The sequence below is a fragment of the Leucopleurus acutus genome (genome assembly GCF_964270905.1).
Source record: "Leucopleurus acutus genome assembly, chromosome: 19".
In the NCBI taxonomy this organism is placed as follows: Eukaryota; Metazoa; Chordata; class Mammalia; order Artiodactyla; family Delphinidae; genus Leucopleurus; species Leucopleurus acutus.
In genome coordinates, this window is record NC_139161.1 from 14,965,387 (window position 1) to 14,992,606 (window position 27,220).

The 27,220-nt window shown below is 39.5% G+C and overlaps 1 protein-coding gene across 1 annotated transcript in view; it reads right to left on the minus strand.

The window, feature by feature from the left end:
* The window catches only part of TANC2 (tetratricopeptide repeat, ankyrin repeat and coiled-coil containing 2), a gene marked incomplete at its 3' end in the record, with an annotated part of 353,474 nt that overhangs the window by 41,407 nt on the left and 284,847 nt on the right, over positions 1–27,220 (minus strand). The window contains exons 13-14 of the mRNA XM_082861750.1: positions 23,505–23,671; positions 19,433–20,040 (exon numbers count right to left, since the gene is read on the minus strand). Coding sequence (XP_082717876.1) covers positions 19,433–20,040; positions 23,505–23,671 — 775 coding nt within the window. The remainder of the gene's footprint in view (positions 1–19,432; positions 20,041–23,504; positions 23,672–27,220) is intronic.

Here is a 27,220-nt window from a genome sequence, read left to right on the forward strand (position 1 = left end):
TTTCATCTTGTTTATGGTTTCCTTTGCTGTGCAAAAGCTTTTAAGTTTCCTTAGGTCCCATTTGTTTATTTTTATTTCCATTTCTCTAGCAGGTGGGTCAAAAAGGATCTTGTTGTGATTTATGTCACAGACTGTTCTGCCTATGTTTTCCTCTAAGAGTTTTATAGTGTCTGGCCTTACATTTACGTCTTTAATCCATTTTGAGTTTATTTTTGTGTATGGTGTTAGGGAGTGTTCTAATTTCATTCTTTCACATGTAGCTGTCCAGTTTTCCCAGCACCACTTATTGAAGAGGCTGTCTTTTCTCCATTGTATATTCTTGCCTCCTTTATCAAAGATAAGGTGACCATATGTGTGTGGGTTTATCTCTGGGCTTTCTATCCTGTTTCATTGATCTATATTTCTGTTTCCGTGCCAGTACCATACTGTCTTGCTGACTGTAGCTTTGTAGTATAGTCTGAAGTCAGGGAGCCTGGTTCCTCCAGATCCATTTTTCTTTCTCAAGATTGCTTTGGCTATTTGGGGTCTTTTGTGTTTCCATACAAATTGTGAAATTTTTTGTTCTAGTTCTGTGAAAAATGCCATTGGTAGTTTGATAGGGATTCTACTGAATCTGTAGATTGCTTTGGGTAGTACAGTCATTTTCACAATGTTGATTCTTCCAACCAAGAACATGGTATATCTCACCATCTGTTTCTATCATTTTTAATTCCTTTCATCAGTGTCTTATAGTTTTCTGCATACAGGTCTTTTGTCTCCTTAGGTAGGTTTATTCCTAGGTATTTTATTCTTTTTGTTGCAATGGTAAATGGGAGTGTTTCTTTAATATCTCTTTCAGATTTTTCATCATTAGTGTATAGGAATGCAAGAGATTTCTGTGCATTAATTTTGTATCCTGCTACTCTACCAAATTCATTGATTAGCTCTAGTAGTTTTCTGGTACCATCTTTAGGATTCTCTATGTATAGTATCATGTCATCTGCAAACATTGACAGTTTTACTTCTTCTTTTCCTATTTGGATTCCTTTTATTTCTTTGCCGTCTCTGATTGCTGTGGCTAAAACTTCCAAAAGTATGTTGAATAATAGTGGTGAGAGTAGGCAACCTTGTCTTGTTCCTGATCTTAGTGGAAATGGTTTCAGTTTTTCACCATTGAAAATGATGCTGGCTGTGTGTTTGTCATATATGGCCTTCATTATGTTGAGGTAAGTTCCCTATATGCCTATTTTCTGGAGGGTTTTTATCATAAATGGGTGTTGAATTTTGTCAAAAGCTTTTTCTGCATCTATTGAGATGATCATATGGTTCTCCTTCAATTTGTTAATATGGTGTATCACATCGATTGATTTGCATATATTGAAGAATCCTTGCATTCCTGTGATAAACCCCACTTGCTCAAGGTGTATGATCCTTTTAATGTGCTGTTGGATTCTGTTTGCTAGTATTTTCTTGAGGATTTTTGCATCTATGTTCATCAGTGATATTGGCCTGTAGTTTTCTCTTTTAGTGACATCTCTGTCTGGTTTTGGTATCAGGGTGATGGTGGTCTCATAGAATGAGTTTGGGAGTGTACCTCCCTCTGCTATATTTTGGACGAGTTTGAGAAGGATATGTGTTAGCTATTCTCTAAATGTTTGAGAGAATTTGCCTGTGAAGCCATCTTTTTTAAATTTTTTTAATCACAGTCTCAATATCAGTGCTTCTGATTGGTCTGTTTCTATTTTCTATTTCTTCCTGGTTCAGTCTCGGAAGGTTGTGCTTTTCTAAGACTTTGTCCATGTCTTCCATGTTGTCCATTTTATTGGCATATAGTTGCTTGTAGTAATTTCTCATGATCCTTTGTATTTCTGAAGTGTCAGTTGTTACTTCTCCTTTTTCATTTCTAATTCTATTTGAGTCTTTTCCCTTTTTTTCTTGATGAGTCTGGCTAATAGTTTATCTTCTCAAAGAGCCAGGTTTTAGTTTTACTGATCTTTGCTATCGTTTCCTTCATTTCTTTTTCATTTATTTCTGATCTGATCTTTATGATTTCTTTCCTTCTGCTAAGTTTGATGTGTTTTTGTCCTTCTTTCTCTAATTGCTTTAGGTGTAAGGTTAGGTTGTTTATTTGAGATGTTTCTTGTTTCTTGAGGTAGGATTGTATTGCTATAAACTTCCCTCTTAAAACTACTTTTGCTGCGTCCCATAGGTTGTGGGTCGTCGTGTTTTTGTTGTCTTTTGTCTCTAGGTATTTTTTTATTTTCTCTTTGATTTCTTCAGTGATCTCTTGGTTATTTAGTAGTGTATTGTTTAACCTCCATGTGTTTGTATTTTTTACAGGTTTTTTTCCCTGTAATTGATATCCAGTCTTATAGTGTTGTGGTCAGAAAAGATACTTGATATAATTTCAAATTTCTTAAAGTTACCAAGGCTTGATTTGTGACCCAAGATATGATCCTGGAGAATGGTCCATGAGCACTTGAGAAGAAAGTGTATTCCGCTGTTTTTGGATGGAATGTCCTCTAAATATCAATTAAGTCCATCTTGTTGAATGTGTCATTTAAAGCTTGTGTTTCCTTATTTATTTTCTTTTTGGATGATCTGTCCACTGGTGAAAGTGGGGTGTTAAAGTCCCCTATTATGACTGTGCTACTGTCGATTTCCCCTTTTATGGCTGTTAGGATTTACCTTATGTATTGAGGTGCTCCTATGTTGGGTGCATAAATATTTACAATTGTTATATCTTCTTCTTGGATTGATCCCTTGATCATTCTGTAGTGTCCTTCTTTGTCTCTTGTAATAGTCTTTATTTTAAAGTTTATTTTGTCTGATATGAGAACTGCTGCTCCAGCTTTCTTTTCTTTCTTTTTTTTTTTTTTTTTTGCAGTACGCGGGCCTCTCACTGTCGTGGCCTCTCCCATTGCGGAGCACAGCCTCCGGACGCGCAGGCTCAGCGGCCATGGCTCACGGGCCCAGCCGCTCTGCAGCATGTGGGATCTTCCCGGACCGGGGCACGAACCCATGTCCCCTGCATCGGCAGGCGGACTCTCAACCACTGCGCCACCAGGGAAGCCCCTCCAGCTTTCTTTTGATGTCCATTTGCATGGAATATCTTTTTTAATCCCTTCACTTTCAGTCTGTATGTGCCCGCAGGTCTGAAGCGGGTCTCTTGTAGACAGCATATATATGGGTCTTGTTTTTGTATCCATTCAGCCAGTCTATACCTTTTGGTTGGAGCATTTAATCCATTTACATTTAAGGTAATTATCGATATGTATGTTCCTATTACCATTTTCTTAATTGTCTTGGGTTTGTTATTGTACGCCTTTTCCTTCTCTTGTGTTTCCTGCATAGAGAAGTTCCTTTAGCATTTGTTGTAAAGCTGGTTTGGTGGTGCTGAATTCTCTTAGCTTTTGCTTGTCTGTAAAGGTTTTAATTTCTCCGTCGAATCTGAATGAGATCCTTGCTGGGTAGAGTAATCTTGGTTGTAGGTTTTTCCCTTTCATCACTTTAAATATGTCCTGCCACTCCCTTCTGGCTTGCAGAGTTTCTGCTGAAAGATCAGCTGTTAACTTTATGGGGATTCCCTTGTATGTTATTTGTTGCTTTTCCCTTGCTGCTTTTAATATTTTTTCTTTGCATTTAATTTTTTATAGTTTGAATAATATGTGTCTTGGCTTGTTTCTCCTTGGATTTATCCTGTATGGGACTCTCTGTGCTTCCTGGACTTGATTGACTATCTCCTTTCCCATATTAGGGAAGTTTTCAACCATAATCTTTTCAAATATTTTCTCAGTCCCTTGCTTTTTCTCTTCTTCTTCTGGGACCCCTATAATTCAAATATGGTTCGTTTAATGTTGTCTCAAAGGTCTCTGAGACGGTGCTCAATTCTTTTCATTCTTTTTTCTTTATTCTGGTCTGCAGTAGTTATTTCCACTATTTTATCTTCCAGGTTACTTATCCATTCTTCTGCCTCAGTTATTCTGCTATTGATTCCTTCTAGAGAACTTTTAATTTCATTTATTGTGTTGTTCATCATTGTTTGTTTCCTCTTTAGTTCTGCTAGGTCCTTGTTAAATGTTTCTTGTATTTTCTCCATTCTGTTTCCAAGATTTTGGATCATCTTTACTATCATTACTCTGAATTCTTTTTCAGGTAGACTGCCTATTTCCTCTTCATTTGTTTGGTCTGGTGGGTTTTTACTTTGGTCCTTCATCTGCTGCATATTTCTTTGTCTTCTCATTTTGCTTAATGTACTGTGTTTGGTGTCTCCTTTTCAGAGGCTGCAGGTTCGTAGTTCCTGTTGTTTTTGGTGTCTGCCCCCAGTGGGTAAGGTTGGTTCAGTGGGTTGTGTAGGCTTCCTGGTGGAGTGGACTAGCGCCTGTGTTCTGGTGGATGAGGCTGGATCTTGTCTTTCTGGGGGGCAGGACCATGTCTGGTGGTGTGTTTTGGGGTATCTGTGAACTTACTATGATTTTAGGCAGCCTCTCTGCTAATGGGTGGGGTTGTGTTCCTGTCTTGCTAATTGTTTGGCATGGGGTGTTCAGTACTGTAGCTTGCTGGTCGTTGTGTGTAGCTGGGTCTAAGCGTTGAGATCGAGATCTCTGGGAGAGCTCTCGCTCATTGATATTACGAGGGGACAGGAGGCTTCTGGTGGACCAATGTCCTGAACTCAGCTCTCCCATCTCAGAGGCTCAGGTCTAACACCTGGCCGGAGAACCAAGACCCTGTCAGCCACTTGGCTCAGAAGAAAAAAAAGAAAAATAAATAAAATAAAGTTATTAAAATAAAAAAATTATTAAAAATTAAAAAGTAATAAAAAAGAAAAGAAAGAAGAGAGCAACGAAAGCAAAAAGCAAATCCACCAATGATAACAAGTGCTAAAAACTATACTTAAAAAAACAAAAAAACATGGACAGACAGAACCCTAGCACAAACGGTAAAAGCAAGCTACACAGACAAAATCACACAAAGAAGCACACACATACACACAAAAAGAGAAAAAGGAAAAAACTATGTATATAAAGGAAGAAAGCAACCAAATCAATAAACAAATCTGCCAATGATAATCAGCTGTAAATACTAAACTAAGATAAACATAAAACTAGAAATGAAGTAGATGCAGAAAGCAAACGCCAAGTCTACAGTTGCTCCCAAAGTCCACCGTCTCAATTTTGGGAGGATTCATTGTCTATTCAGGTATTCCACAGAGGCAGGGTACATCAGGTTGATTGTGGAGATTTAATCTGCTGCTCCTGAGGCTGCATAGGGAGATTTCCCTTTCTCTTCTTTGTTCACACAGCTCCTGGGGTTCAGCTTTGGATTTGGCCCCGCCTCTGCGTGTAGGTCATCTGAAGGTGTCTTTTTGGAAGTCTGAGGTCTTCTGCCAGCGTTCAGTAGGTGTTCTGTAGGAGTTGTTCCACATGTAGATGTATTTTTGATGTATTTGCGGGGAGGAAGGCAATCTCCATATCTTACTCGTCCGCCACCTTGAAGGTCCCTCCCCTGTACCTTACTATTCTGACAAAATATGATGTCACTGGCTAATCCACAGTCTGAATGTGCCTATATGTGGAGTTGTCTACATTTATGTCTATTTTTCTTATTATTTGCTCACTCCCAAACCTTTTTTTTTTTAAGAATACAACATTTGAACATTTATTTAACTTTCTTTTATACTTATTTAGGGCTATAAATTTCAAATATAACACTTCTAATTTTTTGTTTACATCCCTCTCATTGAAGATGGCAAGTGTTAACCAAAACAAGTCCCTGCAAAGTCACATGACCAAGGGCTTGGCTACAAGAAAGAACAAAGAATTAAAGTCCATGATGCAATTTACCAGACAATGATACAGAGATGAGTTTGCAAGAAGCTAGCATTCTGGCTGGAGTGGTGGATGGAGCAGAGTAGGCACTGATTGTGGTATGTGCTACAAAGAAGTACAAATATAAAATACATTACTATGAGTCCATTTCTGAAAATAAACATGAACCAGGCAATATGCTGTTTCATATACATCATTTCATTTACTTCCCACAACACCACAAATAAGTAAATATCATTATCCCCATTTTACAGATATTAGATATAAAAATCAGAGAGGGGAAGTGACTCCACTAAGACAGCACAGTAAGTGACAGAACCCAGATTCCATCCCAGGTCTATCTGATTACCAAGCTTGTGCTCTGAACCTCTTGACTGCTACTGAGTTCCTGAAATTAAATGTAACAGTGATTCTGAGGAGAGAGAGGGAATTGAAAGTCTTCCTGCAAGAGAAATCCTTTGTCTCTGGGTCCTGGAAGTTTGAGTGTGATGCTGATAGGTAGGAAAATAGGAAAGTGGGGAAAGGTGTAGAAGATGGAGGGAACAGAATGAATGAACATATAAAGGCAAATTTTTACAATCCCAGAGGATGTATGGGGAGAAACAAGTCAACTGCTTTGGCTTCCCAGGAAAGTTAAGATTCTGGGCTGAGGAGTCGGTATTCAACACCACAGGGAGGCACTGAAGGCAAACCTTATTCCTTTTGACTCCTAGCCTCACCATTCTCTAAGATCACCAGGAGCCTCTTAATTGGTTTTCTTTTAGCCTTTGATCTTTTTCTTTCTATTTTCTCCCTCCAGCTTTAGGTCTTATGGACTATTTTCCTTGAAACTGTCTCTTTTCTTAACATCTGTGACACTACCTTGGCACTTTTCCTTTCCTTCGGTTACATTAACTTCTTTGCTCTATTCCCCATTCACTCTTCTTTCACAGGTAGCCCTCCCCTCGACTCCTGGCTTCAGCTCTCACTGCAACAGCATCTCTAGCACTGAGATTTCCTTTGCTTCTCTAGCTGCCTGCTGATCCCTCTACCTCCAAATGACCTGTCAAACGATGCTGTTTGAAGCTGAAGTCTTCCCTTAAAACCAAATCCCCTTAAGAGTTCTTTATTTTTAAAAAATACTTCCAGTCACTCAGGCATAACATCAGCTGCTGTTTTTCTCCCCCCTTTGCATCGTCTCTCTTGGATACTTGCAATCCACTCATTCTCTCCACTGCCTCCTTCCTGGCCCACACAGAAACCTGATCAAAATTCACCTCAAAATTCTTCAATGGCTTTATATTTCCTTCTGTACATAATCTAATAAACTCCTTAGCATGGTATTCAAAGGCTCTCCATAATTTGTCCCTCATCTATCTGTCTCTGTCTTTACCTCCTTACCTTGTACTTCTAATTCCAGACAGAGTAACTCATTCTAGAGTTCCAAACATGCTTTCCCTCTGCCTGGAATTCTCTTCTCCGTTTAGTTCATCAGGCAAACTACTTCTCATTCTTCAAGTCTCAGTCCACACCATCTCCTCTGTGCAGCCTTCCCTGGTGCCCCCAGATGGACTCAGGGATTCTTTCCTTTAGACTCTGTTGTACCTGGTACACATCCCCATCACTGCACCAATTGCAGCACTCCCTCTCTGTCTGCACGTCGGTCTTCCCACTAGACTGTACTGAGGACGGAAGCTACGTTTTTTCACATATGTACAACCTACTAATAGGAGTAAATAGCTGCAGAATGAATATTAATCCCTTACATTTATAAACTACTTCATGATTTTTGAAATACTACAAATACTACAACACTTATATTCTCCTGTACACCTATACTACATTATTTCTCCTAATACGATAGAAAATTGACTGAAACTCAGGAAGATTGAAGGACAGATCCTAGCTCACGTTGCTCAGATGTAAAAGAGATGAGATGAGAACCCAAGGTCTTCTGAAACCTTGTTCCACTGCCACACTGACAAGATTAGCAACTGGTTTTTATTTCTGGGCAAATTTGTATGAAAAAGTTGACCAATGTAAAGAACAATATGTTCATTTTTACAGTGTACAATCTGAATTCTTACAATTAAAATCAGCAACTGTTAATTTTGACATTTTTCGATTAGCATTTTGGGAGAGAGTAGTTAAGAAATAGAGAGAGACCTAGTCACTGTGACATTTTACGCATGACTGAACACAACTATGTTTTCCCCTATAATTAAAGATGATGGTGATCAAAATAAACATTAATGTGGGTTCATATGTGGTTATAAAGACCAATGGGGGGGTGGCAGTGGTGAGGGCAGAAGAAGTATTTCCACATAGCTTATATAATGAGGTCACCTTGTGATTCAGTCACCCTGCGGACTCCATCCCTGAAAGAAAGTCAAATCCCAGTTCTGTCATTTACAAGCTCTATAGCCTTGAATAAGCTTTCTAACCTCTCTGTAAGACAGGGATAGTAACACCTGTCTCTCAGGACTGTGGTGAGAATTAAGTGAGAGATATTAAGTAAAATGTATTTTATATTTCTTTTATATCCTCCATAGTAACTAGCACACTGCTGGACTAAAGGAATGAACGTTAACCATAAAAGACTTTAAACATATTAAAAGATGACTGTGTGCTCAAAAAGAACTTTAATCTTTAACGTATGCAGCACGGTGAAATGCAGTACCCTATCCTTAACTCCAATCTTTGCCCCTCCACACCTAACCCCACTACCTTTACAGCCAGAAAGGAAATCCATGGATCAGGGAAAAATGACTGGGGATGGATGTCATTCACTGTTAGTCACTGCAGGAAAACTTGGCAGTGTAACTTCAGGCAGAGAGTGGGGATAAGGACAGAGCTAACCAGTCCCTAAGAAATAAGGTAAAAGTTAAGCTAACAGGAGGAATATTAACCTCTCATGTAGATCAGAGGTTTTCAGGAGGATATACACCTTACATTCAAGATATATTTGCTTTGCGATATTTTAGGAGAGAATCAATCACGTATCAGAGTTAAAGATTCTTCCCCCCAGAACTGTCTCCTCTCCCCTCTCCTGACAAAAGGCAGGGAAGGGCGTATCCAGAATAACAGAGGGTAGATCCAACCTCCGTTCCATCTGTAGGCATCAGCAGCCCCTCGATAAGGATAACGGGAGACAAGTGATACTCACCCTTGGACAACTATAGGTTATAAGACAGTGAGGAACTGCCCTTACCTGATGCCCCTGTACCACAAGAGTTCAGAATTATGGAATCTTTTCAGACAAAATCTCTTTCTAAGGCAAGACTACCCTCTAGGGCATCCCTACCCTCTGCCCATTTCCCGGTTTGGAAGTTTCATAACAGTTGTTATATATAAAATATACAATGGTACTATGTTTTTCTAATAGATTTTCACTTAGCACACAAGGGAGATAGTTAATCTTAAAGCTTCTATTTGTAGTACTGAAACACACTAACAAATGGACTCAAATATTTCCAGCATGGATGTTTTCTCCATTGTTCTAGCCAGAGTCACTAATGTGTAGTCACATAGATTTCATCAGCTCTGGTGATGACAAACCTGATACACAACACTATAGTGTTTCAGAGAAATAACACTTAAGTGTTCTGATATTCTTCTATGTGGTGCTCAGATGTGATAAAGTGGTACAGGGACAGCCAGCTGGCGAGGAACTGCTTACAACCTAAAGCCTATCCTAGCTATCTTATAATGTGGGCTGAAATAACATGTGCTGCTGTGGAATGTCTTTATATTATAGAGGTACTTGTGGGGAATTATTTAGGGAGACCTAGTGAGATTAGAATTATGGGGCAGAGAAGGGTATCTGTCTGCAAAAGGTCTGCGCTCCCATCCACAGTCGAGAGTTGTTGGGAAGCAGTTACTTTGCCAGGGACCTTGCGTTCACATTCAAGTGGGGTCACTTGACAGTTCTGGCTAATGGAATACAGGCAGAAATTATATTCATTACTTCAGACCTAACCCGGAAAAATCTTCTCCTTTGATTTCCATGACCTTACTTTCTCGTTTCTCTAATATTATTCTTGTAAATTATTATTTGGCTCACCATTTTCTACTAGCATTTAAATACACCTACTCTGATATGAACCTATTTACGAAACAGAAATAGACTCACAGACATAGAGAACAGACTTGTGGTTGCCAAGGGGGAGAGGGTTGAGGGAGGGATGGAGTGGGAGGCTGGGGTTCGCAGATGTAAGCTATTATGTATAGAATGGATGAACAACAAGGTATTACTGTTATAGCACAGGGAACTATATTCAATATCCTATGATAAACCATAATGGAAAAGAATACAAAAAAAAAAGAATGTGTGTGTGAGTGTGTGTGTGTGTATATATATATATAAATCACTTTGCTGTACAGCAGAAACTAACACAACATTGTAAAACAAATATATGTCAATAAAAAAATATACCTATTCTGTTTTCATGCTTCCAAACTTCCTGCTTTATACTCTTAACCTGGGTGATCTTGTTAAGTTGTATGGCTTCTACTGTCAGTTATTTGCTGATAACTCTGCAGTCCATAACCTCATGCCTTCAATTTTCTCTTTTCCTGTTTTCCAAGGTCACATTTCTACATATATTTGTTCATCTTCCCTTGGAGGCAATACATTATAAACATGCCAAAAATAGGATGTCACCTCTCCCCATAAGTCTGTTCTTCCTCCTGCCTTTGTTCATGCTAAAACCTTTCCTCCTTTCAGAATGTTCTATGCTGGTCAGTAGCTTCACTATTTTCCATCATTGAAGATAGGTTCTGAAGTCATTTTTGATCCCTCCACCCTTACCTCCCATACACACAAAAAAAGACCAAGTGCTTTTGAGTATCTCCAAAATGTCTACCTTGCTCTCTGTTCTCACATTACAGGCCTTAGTGTTTCTCACCTAGACTACTGCTCTAAACCTCATAACTAGTATCCTGACCTGCAGTCTCTCCTCTTCTTCAACCCATCTTCTATTTGCTACTTGTCAGAGCTATTTTGCACATTATCAGAGTTATATGATCATTGTCTCCTCCTTCTCACAAAATTATAGACTCCCTGTTATCTAGAGAATAAACTGTAAAGTCTTAAACCTGGCATTCAAGACTTTTTTCCTAGTGACACTTGCTATCATTCTCTCTGACCATATGTCTTATTTTCTAATTATGGCTTCTCACAATTCCCCAAGGGCACTTCACGTCTTCATACTTGTTTTTGTCCCTGCCATTATGTTTTCTAGCCTGCTTACAGTGCTCTCCTGTGCCAATGCTGCTAAACGGAATCAACTCATCCTTCAAGGCTGAACCTGACTGTCACTTACTCTGCAAAGTATTTTCTCTTTGTCTAGGTCCCTATGGTACTCAGTACTATGGCACTGTCATTGGTTGCTATGTGTTTGGCATTCCTCTAGAAGGTCATGGCTCTAGTGTGGGGGTGTCTCAGTCACCTAAGTTTCTCTAGTAACTAGCAGAGCCCTTGGTGTAGAGTAAAAGTTCAATAAATGTTTCATGAATGAATAAATGCCACGCAGATGCGTTCATGGAAAAGCAACACAGGGACTTCCAGACCCACTGTCTAATCCACTACCCAATTCAACCTTGAATTGGCAGGCATCTCTGTTGCCACGGATCAACTGTGAAATGAGTGTGACCACGACTCAAATACTGACCGTACACTGACAATCCTGATCTTTTTCATCTCTCATCTTAAAATCCTGCCTGCAGTTAAATTTATAGTCTGCTTATTGCAAATGACACCCACATCTTTACAAAAATGCTCGCCTCTATCTTCAGCTTTTCAGTTAGTAACTGCTTTGGCATGTTCTTTTTGTGGCTTTCTCATGGAATCAGAATACAAAATACATCTCTAGTCAGCTTGTCTTACTGTTTCATATTCAACGCAGAGATGGAAGCGCTAACGATAAGGAGGCTATATATAAGTAAAGCGTGCCCAAGATGTACCTTTGTAGAAATGGGTGCAACAGCATGATTTCTTTTTAAACATAGAACTTGGATAGAAATTTGCTTTCTCCCGCTATGCCTCGCAGTTTCCTCCTGTGCTTCTGTTCTGTTAATGCATCACTGGCCCTAGGAAAACGGATGCTGTCTGCCTCTGCTGTGCCAGTGAAGCCTTTAGGCAGCTGGCAGGGCTTCATGAGGCAGCAGAGCTGTGACGCCATTGAACTGCCACAGTTTGAAACGCCAACAACAGGCACAGGAAGATGGATCACTTCTTCTTCCTCCACGTTCCTCAGCTCTTCCTTTGTACCTCCAGCACAGCACTCGGCCTTAAATAATAGCTGGTCATAAATATGTCTGTTAAAACTGCTATCCTGTAAGTCGTGGTACACAGATCTGTCTTACTTGTATTTGTATCCGCTGTAGTGCTTAACACAGAGCCTTGAATATGTTACCTAACGAACGTTCACTGGGTGTGTGCCGAAATGCATGCCTTCACTTTCTACTGACGTGCAGGAGCAGAAAAACGAAACTACTTAACTGTGGGAAGAGTTTCTCAAATACTTCCAGTTGCAAGCTTAAAGTTAGTACCACTTACCACTTCTTTGTTCACTCATTAATTCATTATTTAACAAAATATTTGCTGAGTGCTGACTGTGTGCCAGCCACTCTATTAATCATTAGGAAGACCAAGGTGAGCGTGATAGGAAGGTTCCTATCCTCATGGAGCTCACTCACATTCTAGATGGGCAAGTGGACAATAAACAAGTATTCACAGACAATAAATTAATAAAAGACTAGAAAGTAAAAAGGTTGCTATGTTAAAGCCAGGAAGGACTTTCTGAGATAAGGTGACACGTGGAAGTCTTAGGAGGTGGCCATTAGGCTGAGACCTGAAGGAGTGAGGGATCTTGCCATGTGATGAGGGAAAGTGAGCTCCGGATGGAGCGAACTATTAAGTGCAAAGAGCCAGGGGTGGAAAAGAGCTTAGCAAATTCTAGGAACTGGTAGATGACCATTTATGACCAGAAAATTGTGAGTAAGAGGGAGAACAAATGAACTTAATTAGAGAGGGTCGGCAGAAGCTATCTTTGTAATACAGGGCTTTGAAGGATCTGGCTTTGATTTTATTCTAATCACAACAAGAAGCCATTGCAGGATTTTCAGGAGGAGGTTACATAGGGTGTGGTCAGTAGAGGTGGAAATAAGTGGATACTTACAAGTAAAATTTGGGTGGTAGAACCAAGTGAGTATGCTGATGGCTATAGTGAATACATGTCTCACAGCTGTGGGTTCTTATGGTTGAGTGAATAGAAGGCTATTAGTGTTGATTTTACCAAATGTGGAGAATCAGCTGCTTTTGAAAGTCTAGAGACAGCCGAGTAAGTTGTTCCGCTCACAAAAAAAGAAAATGTGCTGTCATATCCCACTAAGCTGGCAGTAACTCATTCTGATTGCTGTGCCATGAATCTTGGTTTGACAATCTAGGAAAGCCTGTGGGATTCCCATCTTTTCATTCAGCCAGTGTTGCTTCAGAGACTCATTAACAGGACAAATTAGGCTCTATTTCCTAGGCTACTTTCAGTACCAAAAATTTCCCTTAAAATTTCCCTGCTCTACTTCTTCTTCTTTTTTTTTTTTAGCGGTACGCGGGCCTTTCACTGTTGTGGCCTCTCCCGTTGCAGAGCACAGGCTCCGGACACGCAGGCTCAGTGGCCATGGCTCACGGGCCCAGCCACTCCGCGGCACGTGGGATCTTCCCGGACCCGGGCACGAACCCATGTCCCCTGCATCGGCAAGCAGACTCTCAACCACTGCGCCACCAGGGAAGCCCTCCCTGCTCTACTTCTTATGTGAAGTTGCTTTAACCTGTATTTGCTACACCTTAGAAAAGCAATATATATATAAAATTTAAATATATAAAGCAATATTATGTTTGCAGCAAAATCAAATATAGGAGAGTACAAGTCCCTTCTGTGTTTTCGTTAGCTGACTCTTCTGCATGCCTGCTAAGTCATAAAATGATGCTCTCTCTCCATCTTCTAAGCAGAACTACTTCTCTGTATATTTATTAACTTAGCAAACTTCACGTGAGTTTTTATGACAGTAAAAATAAGTAGTTCTCAGTTTTAAATAGTTGTGGAGAACAATTCTGATTACCAGCTTTCCCCAAACTTAATTTTGGACTTGGAAAAGGAAAAAAAATATGTTATAGCTGTACATCTCTGAAGACATGAGAGTTTTAACAATGGGGACAATTTACCTATTTGACTGATAGATGTGGGTTCCATGATTTATGCTGAGAGAAACAAATTTGTAAAGTTTAAGGACATCATGCCTGGGGAAACTGGACACATTCCCAGATATATATTAGATTTCATGTAATATCTTCCTTGCATTATATTACAAAACCATGACCCTGGGTCACTAGAATAATAGATATTCTGTTATTATTTTGAGTCTCAAATTTATTCTTGATGCCAATAGGGAGTTAGAAAATGGTTTAGATAATAAGGACAAAATATTTATTGCAAATTAGACAAATCCCCCCAATTATCATAGATTAGTGAAATCTCTCCATGAAAATCACATATCGAAATCATGACACCAGAAGACTGACTTCCCCTTAGTGGTAGAAAAGAATTAGGAGTGAAGCAGATCTGGACCCAGAACAGTGATTAGACAGCTAATATTTCTAGGCAGGTAAGGTCATCTACTAAGGGACATGTACTAGCAAAAGGTGTTCGGTACACCTCTCCTCTCTCTGCATTACCTCTTCCAAACCTCCTAAAGGCTGACTTAGTTCCAGAAGCCTTTTTTTTCTTCCATGATCTATCACTTTGCTGAATTCTTTCCTAATGCTTTTAGAAAGCAAAATCCATCTGCCAGTTCAAGGGGTTGTTGTGGGAGCCTGCAATGGCTGAGGAGCAGTAACCTCAAGTTCGTGCTTCAGTGAGGGTAAGGTTAAGTGTCGTTCTGCCTGGAGGCTCCTGTTTGGATTAAAAAAACAAACAGGGCTTCCCTGGTGGCACAGTGGTTGAGAGTCCGCCTGCCGATGCAGGGGACACGGGTTCGTGCCCCGGTCCGGGAAGATCCCACATGCCGCGGAGCGGCTGGGCCCGTGAGCCGTGGCCGCTGAGCCTGTGCGTCTGGAGCCTGTGCTCCGCAGCGGGAGAGGTCACAGCAGTGAGAGGCCCGCGTACCGCAAAAACAAAACAAAACAAAACAAAAACAAATAAAACCACCACAACCCTGCAACTCACCATTTTGTGGTCGTTTCAGACTTACGTATTCTTTAAGAAGCCAGGCTGTACAAGTTCCTGACACAGAATTAGTTTTCCTTTATAGGGAGAATGGCCTCTTTTTTTTTTTCCCTTTGACAAACTGCTTCTACTCTGACACTATGCTTTGTGACATGGATTTTGGAGCACCCAGTCTCCATTGTGTAATTTGCTAACATGGCCAAAATAATTAAGAAAAATCTTAAAGAACATTTATTTTAAGATATCAACTCTGGCCACAAGGAATTGAGTAAGTCCTCAACTGTCCTCACAGGTACAGTTAGGACTTGTGTAGCCTTTTCCCTTTTCCACCCACTATAAATCTGCTACTCTCAGTTTGAGGAAATCAGGCCAGCTCAAATTAGGCTTCCAAATCAAACCTCATTGGTTCTACAGCTTAAGACTCGTTAAAGTTTACAACAGGCTTCCTGTGTTTTATTCAAACAGTTAAAAATAAGGCAGCTGAGTCTTTGAATCTCTATGTCAAAATCTTACATGTATATACACATCAAAATGTTGATCTGAGAGCTGTTCTTAGGGAAGGGGAGGCTAATACCATGAACACTGAGATAACAGGAAAGAAACAGGAAAAACAAGAGTGGGGATTCATTCAGGGCTAGCCTAAAGCTATGTAGAAATATTAGGCAGTAACTGGACAGCACCACAAGGCTGGTGGCCCAAACTGTCTACTCTACCAGCCTCACATTTCAACTATCAAAGTCATTAATAGGTTGGATTATAAAGGCTGGTGACTTCTCTTAAATGCCTTACTTAAAATACACAAGTTGCATTTAATGTTTTCTACTTCCCTGTTATGAACGTAACAACAGAGATTAGTTTATTAGATTAGTGAGTTAATCTGATAGCTCAGTGGCCGAGGGAATAACATATAAGAAAGATTAGTTTCAGAGTATGACAGAATATGACAGTGATAGATAGTGGGAAATAGAAGGCAGTATAAGGTGGTGAGGTCTAAGGCTTATGAGTGCTTCAAGGGGTAAACTTTTATCTAGAATGTAAATCTAAAATCTTAGAAGTTTTGATGTAATAAAAGATTTTGCAGTGATACTTTGCTTACAGTTTGATAAACACCAACATGCATATATATACAAATACCAAGCCAAGAAAAGGTATCTATAACTCATTTCTTTCTGTGACAGACGTGTATGCAACCTTAGGTCACTCTTTCTGGGATGTCAATTGTCTGCCCTGATTCTGGGACAACAGGAAATCTGATATTTAAAATAAGGAAAACTCTATCTCAGCTGCTGCACTGACCTCCAGCTCTGCTTTTTCCTCTTTCTAGCGCCATCCTCAGATTACTGACTCTCTTCACTTAGCAGAAGTACCTCCCTGGGTGGCCTATTTCTGATGAAGGTCAACTACTTTTTGGCTTCAGTAGAATATTCTCATCGGTGTCTAATTCCCTAATAAGGTCAATAAGTTCAGGGTGAAGACGTGAGTGTTGAAAGCCCAGGAAAACGGACTAGAAGACATGTTCTGTAGCTTCTGAAAGTTCTCCTTACACAGAGTTATGCATGTCAGGCACTGGCCTACATAATGTGACTTCAGAGGCACTGAGTTAGTCTTCCCTGGTCTACTGAACCACATTAGATGTTCTAGAGAGAAGCTGGAGATGAAGTGGAGAACAGAGTGGGAAACAATGTACAGGAAATAGAGGCTGAAGCCATAATGGCAAACCCTGCCTGGAGAGAGTCCTGCTAATCAGACTCGCCTACAATGGAAAGCAATTACAGCCAGTTTCTTTGAAAGGCCAGCCTGGGCTTTGCCAGTGACATTAAATTCTTAGTGAATTTCCATCTCATTGACCCAGGGGGCCTTGAGCTCTGAGATCAATACCTTAGTAACAAAGCTGGTGCCAGACAGTGCTGGGAAGAAGGCTGAATTCCAACTGAGATGAAACGTGTAAGAAAGCTTTTTTGATAATGCCTGGTCCTGTTTACTCTCTGCCATTAAGTGATATACGATGATCCCTCAGCAGCCCTGAGTGTTATTCAATCACCAGGGAACAGACTACACAGCATTTGAAGTTAGAAGTGTTTGCTCTCCTTGTCCCAGTGCATCAGCCTCTTGCCAAAATGGTTCTAGTTAATAAACAATGTTGAGAAGGTAAGCCTGTAGAGCCATGATATGGCTGCATAAATACCATCTTTTTCCCTTTGAAAGCCTGAGGGTTTTATCTGTTGTAAGGATACTGTTAATTCAGCGTTCGTCTGGCTCCCTTGGACCTCAGTTCTCAATCCTCTGAGACGTTCCAGGATAAGAGAGCAGATCAGCCAGCAAAGTTCCTCTGGAAACTGATTTCAGTGTTCATTAGGCAATCCTAGATTGGTCTCTTTTTCTTAACTATGTCGTTGCCAACTCTGTGTACCAACATCAGCAGCAGTACTAGTGGGATTTACAATAAAATCCTCTTGGGAATGGCATACAACTCATAGAAGAGACTCAGACCCAGGGTTTTTTAAAAAAATCTTATGCCCCCAGATGCGGATAGCAGAAGACTCCTGCTGCCTATCCAATCAGCCACAGGATTTAGCTAAGGTGCACCTGAAAGGTCTATTACTGCAGAGAGAGGAGGACAAGGAACATCCCCTGACCACCTTCTCTGTACTCTGTGCTAGTCTAGGCACTACACTACATGACCTCAATTCTCAACAGCTCTAGAAATTATTATTCCTTTTATGTAGATGAGGAAACTGTCTCAGAAACATTGTGTAATTTTCCAAAGGCCACAGTTCCTAGAAGAGGTAGGATTTATTAAGCAGGTCATCTGACTCTAACGTTTATGTTCTTTCCACTACAGCATGTTTCTTTAAAAAGTTTCCCTCTTAGGGAAGACAGCACAAAATCTCCTGCCTGGCTTAATATCGTCATCAGAGTCTGGAACTGATTTTCTAATGAGTCGGCATGACGTAGGCCGAGCAGCACGCCCACGAGCACAGGTGTCTCTAACAGGACCTGGTGAAGAACATGCCTCGCGAGTAATAATAAAATCGCAGCACGGTCAGAGACGGTCAGCCTCTGATGACTCACAGCGGAAGGCAGAGGCAAACCTGGCCTATCTTCTTTTTGAGCCACAATAAGCTCTGCGTTTGTCAGCTATGTTGTTGGTATCTTCTTTGTTTCCGGGAAATCAGGACTATACCTGCTTTTGAAAACATCAACTTTATTAAAGGAACAGTTCTTTCAAAAAGGAGTGTGAAGGAGTAGAAAGCACACCTCACTAGGATGCTAGAGATCTAGGTTCTACCCAAGAGAATGGGAAACAGTTTCATATCGAGTCTGGTTTGTTGAGCTGAGAGAGATTAAGCCAGGGTCAAGTTCATCAGGAGAGAGTGCTGGGGTAAATCAGTGACGTCTGCCATGGGTGCAGGATAGGGGAGCGGTGGTACACACAGCGCATTTGCCATTCTTCTTTTAACTCCTCTTCCTTTCTCCCACCTGTTAACCTTATGGCTTTTCACAAGTGATTCAGCATTTTAAGGCCTTTATAGTAAAATAGGGATAATGACACTTTATTTATCTAAAGGTAAGAGTGGCTAAATCAGCTGATCTCCTCAAGTCTTTTTCAGCTATAAGGTGTAAGATTCCATTTTCCACTGTAAATCTTAGCATCAGCTGGGCTCTAATGGGGTCAGTCATTGGTGACTTTAACAATGGCATGGCTTTTAAAAGGGCACTCACAATTTTAAAACAATTCTGCTCTAAGTCAAAGAGGTGAACAATGTATCAATTCTTTCTGAAGAATACTGAGGAAGTCTGTTAAATGGTTAAATTAATTACCGCCTGGGGACTGCCCTGGTGGCGCAGTGGTTAAGAAATTGCCTGCCAAAGCAGGGGACACAGGTTCAAGCCCTGGTCCGGGAAGATCCCACATGCTGCAGACCAACTAAGCCCATGCGCCGCAACTACTGAGCCTGTACTCTAGAGCCTGCAAGTCACAACTACTGAGCCCGTGCTCCGCAACAAAAGAAGCCACCGCAATGAGAAGTCTGCTCACCACAACGAAGAGTAGCCCCTCCTCGCCGCAACTAGAGAAAGCCCGCATGCAGCAATGAAGACCCAACGCAGCCAAAATAAATAAATTAATTAAAAGAAATTAATTATAGCCTGTGAACCCTAGTGGAATCAGAGAAAGTTGTTTAGAAAAATACAGGAATGTAAGGAGCATTCTAAACATCTATGCAGATTTTGAGTCTTAAGGAAATAATATTGTGAGAAAATAAACTTCATTATAGCCTTGTCTTAAGAAGAAACAGAGATGATGCTTCCTTTATGTGAAATGTTCAATGAAGAACACTTCTCACTGTTTTCAATACCCATGCTCCATGCAATAAATACAAAATAGGCTCACAAATTGCTTATTACAGATCTATGGCTTACCTGGGATCACAGAGAAATTTGGTTTTCTCTCCTTCTTCTCTCCAGATAAGCCATTCTCGAAAAGAAGGATGTACAAACATACGAGTCATGTCTCTGCGCTTGATTAGGAACATGGAGAGGTTCTCCATTCTCTGCTGAAAATCCTCCCATTCTAGCGTGCCTTCAATGCTGCCAGCATTGATGGCTTGGAAGATATGTTCATCAGTCAGTGGGTGGAGAGAGGCCACTGCCACATTCAGGAGAGGCATCACCCGGTCAAAGGAAGACTGGGTTGGGAACTTCATATTGCACTGGAGTAAGTAAACCTCAGAGAGCGAAACAGGAACTACTTTGTAGCTAGAGCTCTTTAACACTAGATAGCCTTTCTCTATGAGGTCAAATGTGAGTTTCAGGTATAGATAGGACCCTTGACTGAGTGTCTTGAGATGAGAACTGAGTTTGCCAAATGTAGTATTGTCCATTTTGCCATTAAGTGAAATGTTATTCTGGATCTCTGAGCTGCTGTGTATCCGGTGCAGGATGTAAGCCTGCAGGTCCTGGTCTATGGCTTCATTCTCTTCTAGTCGATCCAAAAAAATCCTATGGAAAGGCAGCAGCTTGGTAATTTCCTAAAACAGATGGAGAGAGAGAGAGAGAGAGAGAGAGAGAAAGACCTTCAGTTTCCCCTAACTCTTGTGATAAACTACGAGGTCCACAAATTTATTCTGAACTTCTGAGTGGTCAAAGAAAAGAGGGAAATACGATCGAGTATTAGTGTCCATAGATTAAGACATATTAGTTGCACAGGAGGGACACTTTTCCTAATATTGAGACTTAAAATAACTTTTATGGGTCTTCATAAAGGGCACTTTAGGAGTGATTTAATGGTCACTATCCTAAATAACACTCACTCCTAAAATAGAAAAGAGAATGCCATCTAACTTCTGTTGTAATTTTTCTCAGCGTAAACCATAGCCTAATGTCAAAGTACAACTCACTAAGATAAATGTAAAAGGACTTAAAGAATGTCATATAAAAATGTGACCTTCTATCCCACCTGATAAAATGACTTTATTTTAATGTAGGTTTTTTGGAGATGCCTTAGCCCAAAGGAACACTTCTAATAGTGGGAAGCTTGGTACCTTGGTGATCTGCTTGGAAATTACACTGGGGGAAGGTGACAGGGCTTTGTGGTGACTCTCATGCTCTGGAATCCATCTTTTCTTATCTGCTTATAGACTTTGCTCCTGTAAGTATCTATTCCCTCTCCTGCACTAATTTCCTCTTCTCTTCTCTTTCTGTCTTGTCTCCACACAGACATGTGACTCCATATTCCTCCCTCCAACTACTATATCTCTGTTCCCATGTTTAGCAAAACCTAACAGAAAAGTTTTCTCTACTTACTGTATTTCATTCCTCCCTTCCCATTCTCTCCTCCATTTGTTGCAATTGGCTTCAATCTCGTCACTTCACTGAAATGGTCCTTGCCAAGATGATCAGCAATCTTCATCTTGCCAAATCCAATAACCAAGTTTCATTTCTCTTCCCCCTCAACCTCTCAGCAGTATCTGACACAGGTGAACACATCTTTCTTCTCGAGTCCCCTCCTGCAGCTTTTGCTTCCACAGCATGCTCCCCTCGTCTTCCTCTTAGCACACTGGCTACTCCTACCCAGCCTTTTCGGCTGGCTCCTCTCTCATTTCTCAGTCCACCCAGGGCTCACGTCTCCATTCTTTCCTCTTATCTGGCCACCCTCACTCCCTAGAATAGTTGGGTCCCATGGTTCTAAATATCATCTATACATGGATGATGTCTAATTTCATATTTCCAGCTTAGCCATTTCTTCTGAGCTCTCATCTTATATCTCCGTCTACTCAACAATGACACCTGGATGTTTCATAGACAAACTTAATGTGTGATCAAATCAGAACTACTAAAATCTCCCCCCACCACAAAACCTCCACACGTCAATAAATGGTATTACCACTAACCCTACCACCAAATCGTAGGAACTATCTATGATCCTTCTCTTTTCCTCAAACCAGCATCTACCCAGTGGCTCACCAAAACCCCACAATTCATCCTTGAATCTTCTCTCTTGCTCATTCCCACATCCAGCCCATCATCAAGTCCTTTTGATTCTTCTTCAAAATATACTCCAAATATGACCACTTCAGAGGGTCTCCACTGTTCCCACTCTGGTCTAAGCCACCATCACCTTTCACCTGTACTTCTGCTTCCATTCTTGATCCCCTACATATTATTATCTACACAGCCAGCAGCCAGAGAAAGTAAGTCAGATGTCATCACTTTACAAGGCTCCTTGGAGAGGCCTTTCCTACCTGCCCTATCTAAAATATCTGTCATCCTCATTTATCCCTTTACTCTGTTATGTTTGTCTTCACAGCACTAACACTACCTAAATTTTTAATATATGTTCATTTTTTACTTTATTATTTGTGTTCCTCACTAGAATACAAGCTTTACGAGGGCAGGGATATTGTCTGTCTTGTTCACCATCGTATCCTCAGCTCTTAGAAAGAGCCTTTTATACTTGAAGTATGTAAAAAATGTTTGTGGAAATAATGAATGATCGATTATGAGGGTTCACTTTTAAAGACCTAGGAATTGTTTCATTGTCAGCTAAATAATTTTAAAAAGTTATTGGTTGAAGTGAATGAAGTATCTGGGAAGTTGTTGCAGGTCTTGATCTATGAAGACATTGACATTTGGACTTTGAGTGTATAGTACTTTTCCTGTTCTTTGGCACAGCTGAAAAATTAAAGTTACGTGGTCTACCAAGTCATACTTAAAACGTCTTTTGAGATTGCACACGGCATTATATAAAAATATAAATGAAGAAAAAAACCAAAACCAAACAAACAAAAATTATATAAACGAAGATATCTCCTAAGTACGTACTTAGTAAAACTAGTCAGAGACTGTGTTCCTGGAAGTTTCTTTTATTCATCTTTCATCTTTAACAAGCTACTGACCAATAATGGCGGATTACATAATTTTTAATTGTAAAGATGCATTTACGTTGATTCATTCACATTCCTCAAATTACTTTGAGATTTTAATAACAAACATCTGCAAGTTGGTGGTCAGGATCAGAAGTACAGTCTTTGATCAAAGAAGGCAGACTGACCTAAATTGGTCAATCTATAGGAAAAATACTAAATGCCTGGGAGAGGGGAAAAGGAGGGCACCGAGACTATTTTCTGTATATTAACAACTGTTTTAAGGGAGTTGCATCAAAATAGTGGGATGGGTGTATAATATGCAAAATTTTAATGTTCTTTAAAAGAGGTTATGGTTAGGGGAAAAAAGGTTGAGAAACCCTGTTTCAAACCAAGTGTGAATACGTAAAGAATGGAAAATACCAGCTCAGCTATACTGTGAGTGGTAGAGAAGGTGGAGTCATTTCTCCTCAGCCTGTATGTCTTTTACAGGCACAGTTCCAACATTCCTAGTCATTCTTCTAGGCCATAAACTGAGTGGTCAGTGAGTGAGCAGGGATGGTAATTAAAAAAACCTCTTATCTCCCAGCTGCAGTAAATTTAATATAAAGCCTTAATATTGCCAATATTTCTTAGAAAAAGAAATATATAGAAGAAAGTCCATCTTCATGCTATAGAAAGTTGAGAAACAGAGGGAAGAACTAGAAAATCTGACTCTACACTGTATATTGAACTGGATTTTGCCTGGCATTAAATGATAAAAAACATAAAACAAAAGTCAAACAGTGAATTAGAGTGTTACACCATCTATTTGCTTTACTATACTCATGACAAAGTCTAGAAAAGTGGACTTTCTTTTCATACTTTTTTGAGGGACACTTTATCAAAACTTACCCAGAGCAATGGAAATGGGAATTTGAGCTAAGAGAGTAGTATACAGAGAATGCTCTCTCTAGATTGTATCTCTTACTCTCAAAATATGCTCGTTGGGAATTACTCTTGCTAGCGCTCTAGGACATGGTAGAGATTTGGAAAAGCTCATCACTAAGGGTACAAGGACCTAGAACTTTTTCAGTTTAAGAACTCTCCAAGGGAAATAATTTATGGTCCAAAAGCAAACAAACACATACCTGTAAACTGGTCCTAACTGTTACAATTAGTTTCAGCCAGGAAGGAAATTTTCCAATCATTTTACTCAGAAATGATACAATTGTATCCCCATAATCCGGTTTGTGAAATTCTGCTTCATTTAATCCATCAATTAAGATGATGAAATCTCCATCTGGGATTTTTCTCTCTGAGATAGAAAGAAACAAATTACTTAATAATTACAAGTGGATAAGTGAGTTCTTTCTGGGTCTTTGATCACATATCTCCTTGGAAGAAAAAATTAGAAAAGGTCTGTTGTGTGTTTAGTGAATGCTAAGGGTACGTAATTTATTATAAACACGTGGAATAATTCATTTAGTGGGTTCATTTTGCTTTTCACCAGGTATGAATGTGTTTGTCACATAAATAATATATAAGGCATATGTATCATCATCATCATTTCCCCCACGTTATCAGTTGTGAGACAGCCTGAGCAACGCATTTATGAGAATTTGCACATGTAAATTTATTTTTCTCTCATACCTGAAAAAGCTGGAAAGAATGTTTTTCTCCCCCTCAGCCCCCTGGAATCTGACAGCATTAAAGAGAACAGTATCACATGTTCTTTGGGGAATTTCCAAAAAAAAAAAGAAAAAGGTCTAATTTGGAGTCCACAGCAGTATATAAGACTATATGTGAATACGTAGTAGGAAGGAAGGGATGGAGGAACAGAGAAAAGGAATCCCAACCCACAGACAGATCTACACTAGGCAGGCTGGATTCCAAGATCTTACAGAACCAGCAGCTTCCTAGACTATACCTAAAGCAGCTTCAAGGAGACCAGACCCTTACATGATCTTTCCAGGGGAGCAGGAGCCATGTAGGAAAGACAAATATCTTTTGTTTCCCTTTCCCGCCTGGAGGCTATACTATCCTAAACTGACAAAATCAGTTTATCGTTAGGGCTAGGCTGCAGAAGACTTGGTAAGATTTCAGGTTTCCACTCCCATTAAATGCTTACTGATTCTTAAACAATACTGAACAGTTAGAGATTAAAAAAATCCCCTGGCTGAATGAATATTTCAGTATAAATGAATTGCAAATAACAAGTAAAAGTTCCTAGTTGGTAGGACCTTACAGGTTCTGAAGAGAGGAAAGCAGGGGAAGAGAGAAAGAAGTCACTGGATGCCTGAAACAGGAAATAGGTTATATCTGAGGAGGAAAAAGGAAGTGAAGCTGGGGACAGAAGGAAAACTCTGAGTAACTCTGTACCACGTTGGCTCTTTTAGCTTTTGAAAGAGTCAAGGCTAATCGAAACTACATATTTTTGTTTCACATTTGAAAATATGCAGATTTTTTGCATGATTAATAAATCTTTATATTTCCCCTCTGAAGTACAAGTTTACATAAAGGAGTTTAATTTCAATAGCCTAAGTACTATAAATTAGTTCTCAAATTATAAAGAGTTTCAACTATTACTTTCATCTGGTGACTTTCGGAAGAGAAATGAACTATGGATTTCAGCTCCCTAACTGTTAACAATGATTATTAATGAAATGGCATTCTAGATGATGTAGGGCTAAGAAAACACATTACTCCTTTAGGGAGTCCAAAGAATTCCGGAAGAGAGAGGAGCTGCTTGGAACTAATTGGGATTTACCCACACAAATGGGGGCTCTTAAGTTCTTGATTTTGAGGACCCTGGCTCCCTTTAGCGTACTTGTGTCTTTAAGTCCCATAGAGGAATTTTCTAATTGATTCTGCTTGGTGATATACTAGAGCTATCCTTTGTTACTGAGTAGAACCTTAAAGTATCGTGCAAAACGTTGACTCTCATTTTTTAAAGAAAAATATATAATTTGAAATCTAGCTCTTGAATCGAAATTGAAAGTGTTTTCAACTGAACTTTCCTGGAAAGAAAACTCCAGCTACCTTTAAAAAACTCCCTATTTTAAAAACTACTGTGATAAAACTTATATATATATAATTAATACAATTAATTGTGAAGATCTTAACTGTACACTTCGGTGAGTTTTGACAAACATGTATACTCATGTAACTAACATCCTGATCAAAGTAGAGGACGTCTCCATCATTCCAGAGAGTTCCCTGAGGTTCCTTCGCAGTTCTCAATAGGCAACCACTGTTCTGATTCATATCACCATAGACTATACTTGCTTCTTATGCTTGATACAATGTTTCTGAGATTCATTTATGTTGTTGAGGGTATTATTAGTTTCTTCCTTTTTACTACTAAGAAGAATACTGAGAATTTAATACTAAGATTTCATTTAATATCCATCGAATGAATATACAATTTGTTTATGTATTCTTTTGTTGAAGGACCTTCGGCTGTTTCCAGTTTTTAACTACTATGAATAAAGTCAATATAAACATTTTTGTATGAGTCTTTTTGTAGATATATGTTTTCGTTTCTTTTGGGTAAATACATAGGGATAGAATTGCTTGGTCATAAGGCAGATTTATCTTTAACTTTATAAGGAACTGTCAAATAGTTTTCCAAAGTAGTTGTACCATTTTAAACTCCCACCAGCAACGTGTGAGGGTTCCAGCTGCTTACCATCCTCACCGACATTTGATGTTCAACTTTAAAAATGTTAACCACTGTAGTGGGAGTAAAGTGGTGTCTCATTGTGATTTTAATTGGCATTTCCCTGACGACTAACGATGGCAAACACCTTTCTATGTGCTGGCAGCCTATTTGAATATCTTCTTTTGTGAAGCATCTAAATTTTTTGTCCATTTAAGAATTGGATTATTTATCTTTTCAGCAATGATTTATAGAAATTCTTTAGATACTATGGATACAAGTGCTTTGTCACACACGTACACAGAGTGAATTATTTTCTCCCCTTTTGTGATTTGCTTTTCCTTTTTCTTAGTGTATCTTACGTTGAGCAGACATTTAACATTTTGATGAAGTCCAATTTATTAATTTTTTCCTACATGGTTAATGATTTTTAGGACCTAAGAAATCTTTACCTACCCCAAGGTTGTGAAGATATTCTGAGTTTTTTCTATTAGCTTTAGAGATTTAGTTTTTATATTTTGGACCATGATCTATCTTGAATTTATTTTTGTGCACCTATAGTGTGAGGTAAGGATTAAGATTCATTTTTTTCTCCATACATGTATCCAGTTGTTGTAGCATCATTTGATGACAAAAATTCTCTTTTCCAAATTATCTTGGCATCTTTGAGGAAGGTAAACTGACTCCATATGTGTGGATTTCCTTTTAGATTTTCCATTCTGTTCCACTGACCTATTTATCTATCCTTGTGGGAATACCACCCTGTCAGGGGAGCGCTAGAGCCATCTCAAGCTGGTTCATGGGAGCTGATTGCTAAATTTCTTATGGTCAAATCAGGCCCCCACCCCTGGACTGACTGTTAAACATTTACTAACATATTACTGCCTGTCATGATTTCTGTAGCTTTATATTAAATCTTGAAACCAGGTACTGTTGGTCTTCCAGTACTGTTGGTCTTCCAATTTTTTTCTTTTTTAAGATTGTTTTGGCTATTCACAGTCCTTTGAATTTCTGAAAGTTGTCAATTAAAAAAAAAAATCCTGCTGGGATTTTGATTGGGATTATGTGGAATCCACAGATCAGTTTGGGGAAAAACTCCAATCTACAAACATGGCCTATCTCTTCCATTTACTAAGTTCTTTAATTTCACTCTGCATGTTTTGTAGCTGTCACTGTGGAAGTCTTACACATCTTTTGTTAAATTTA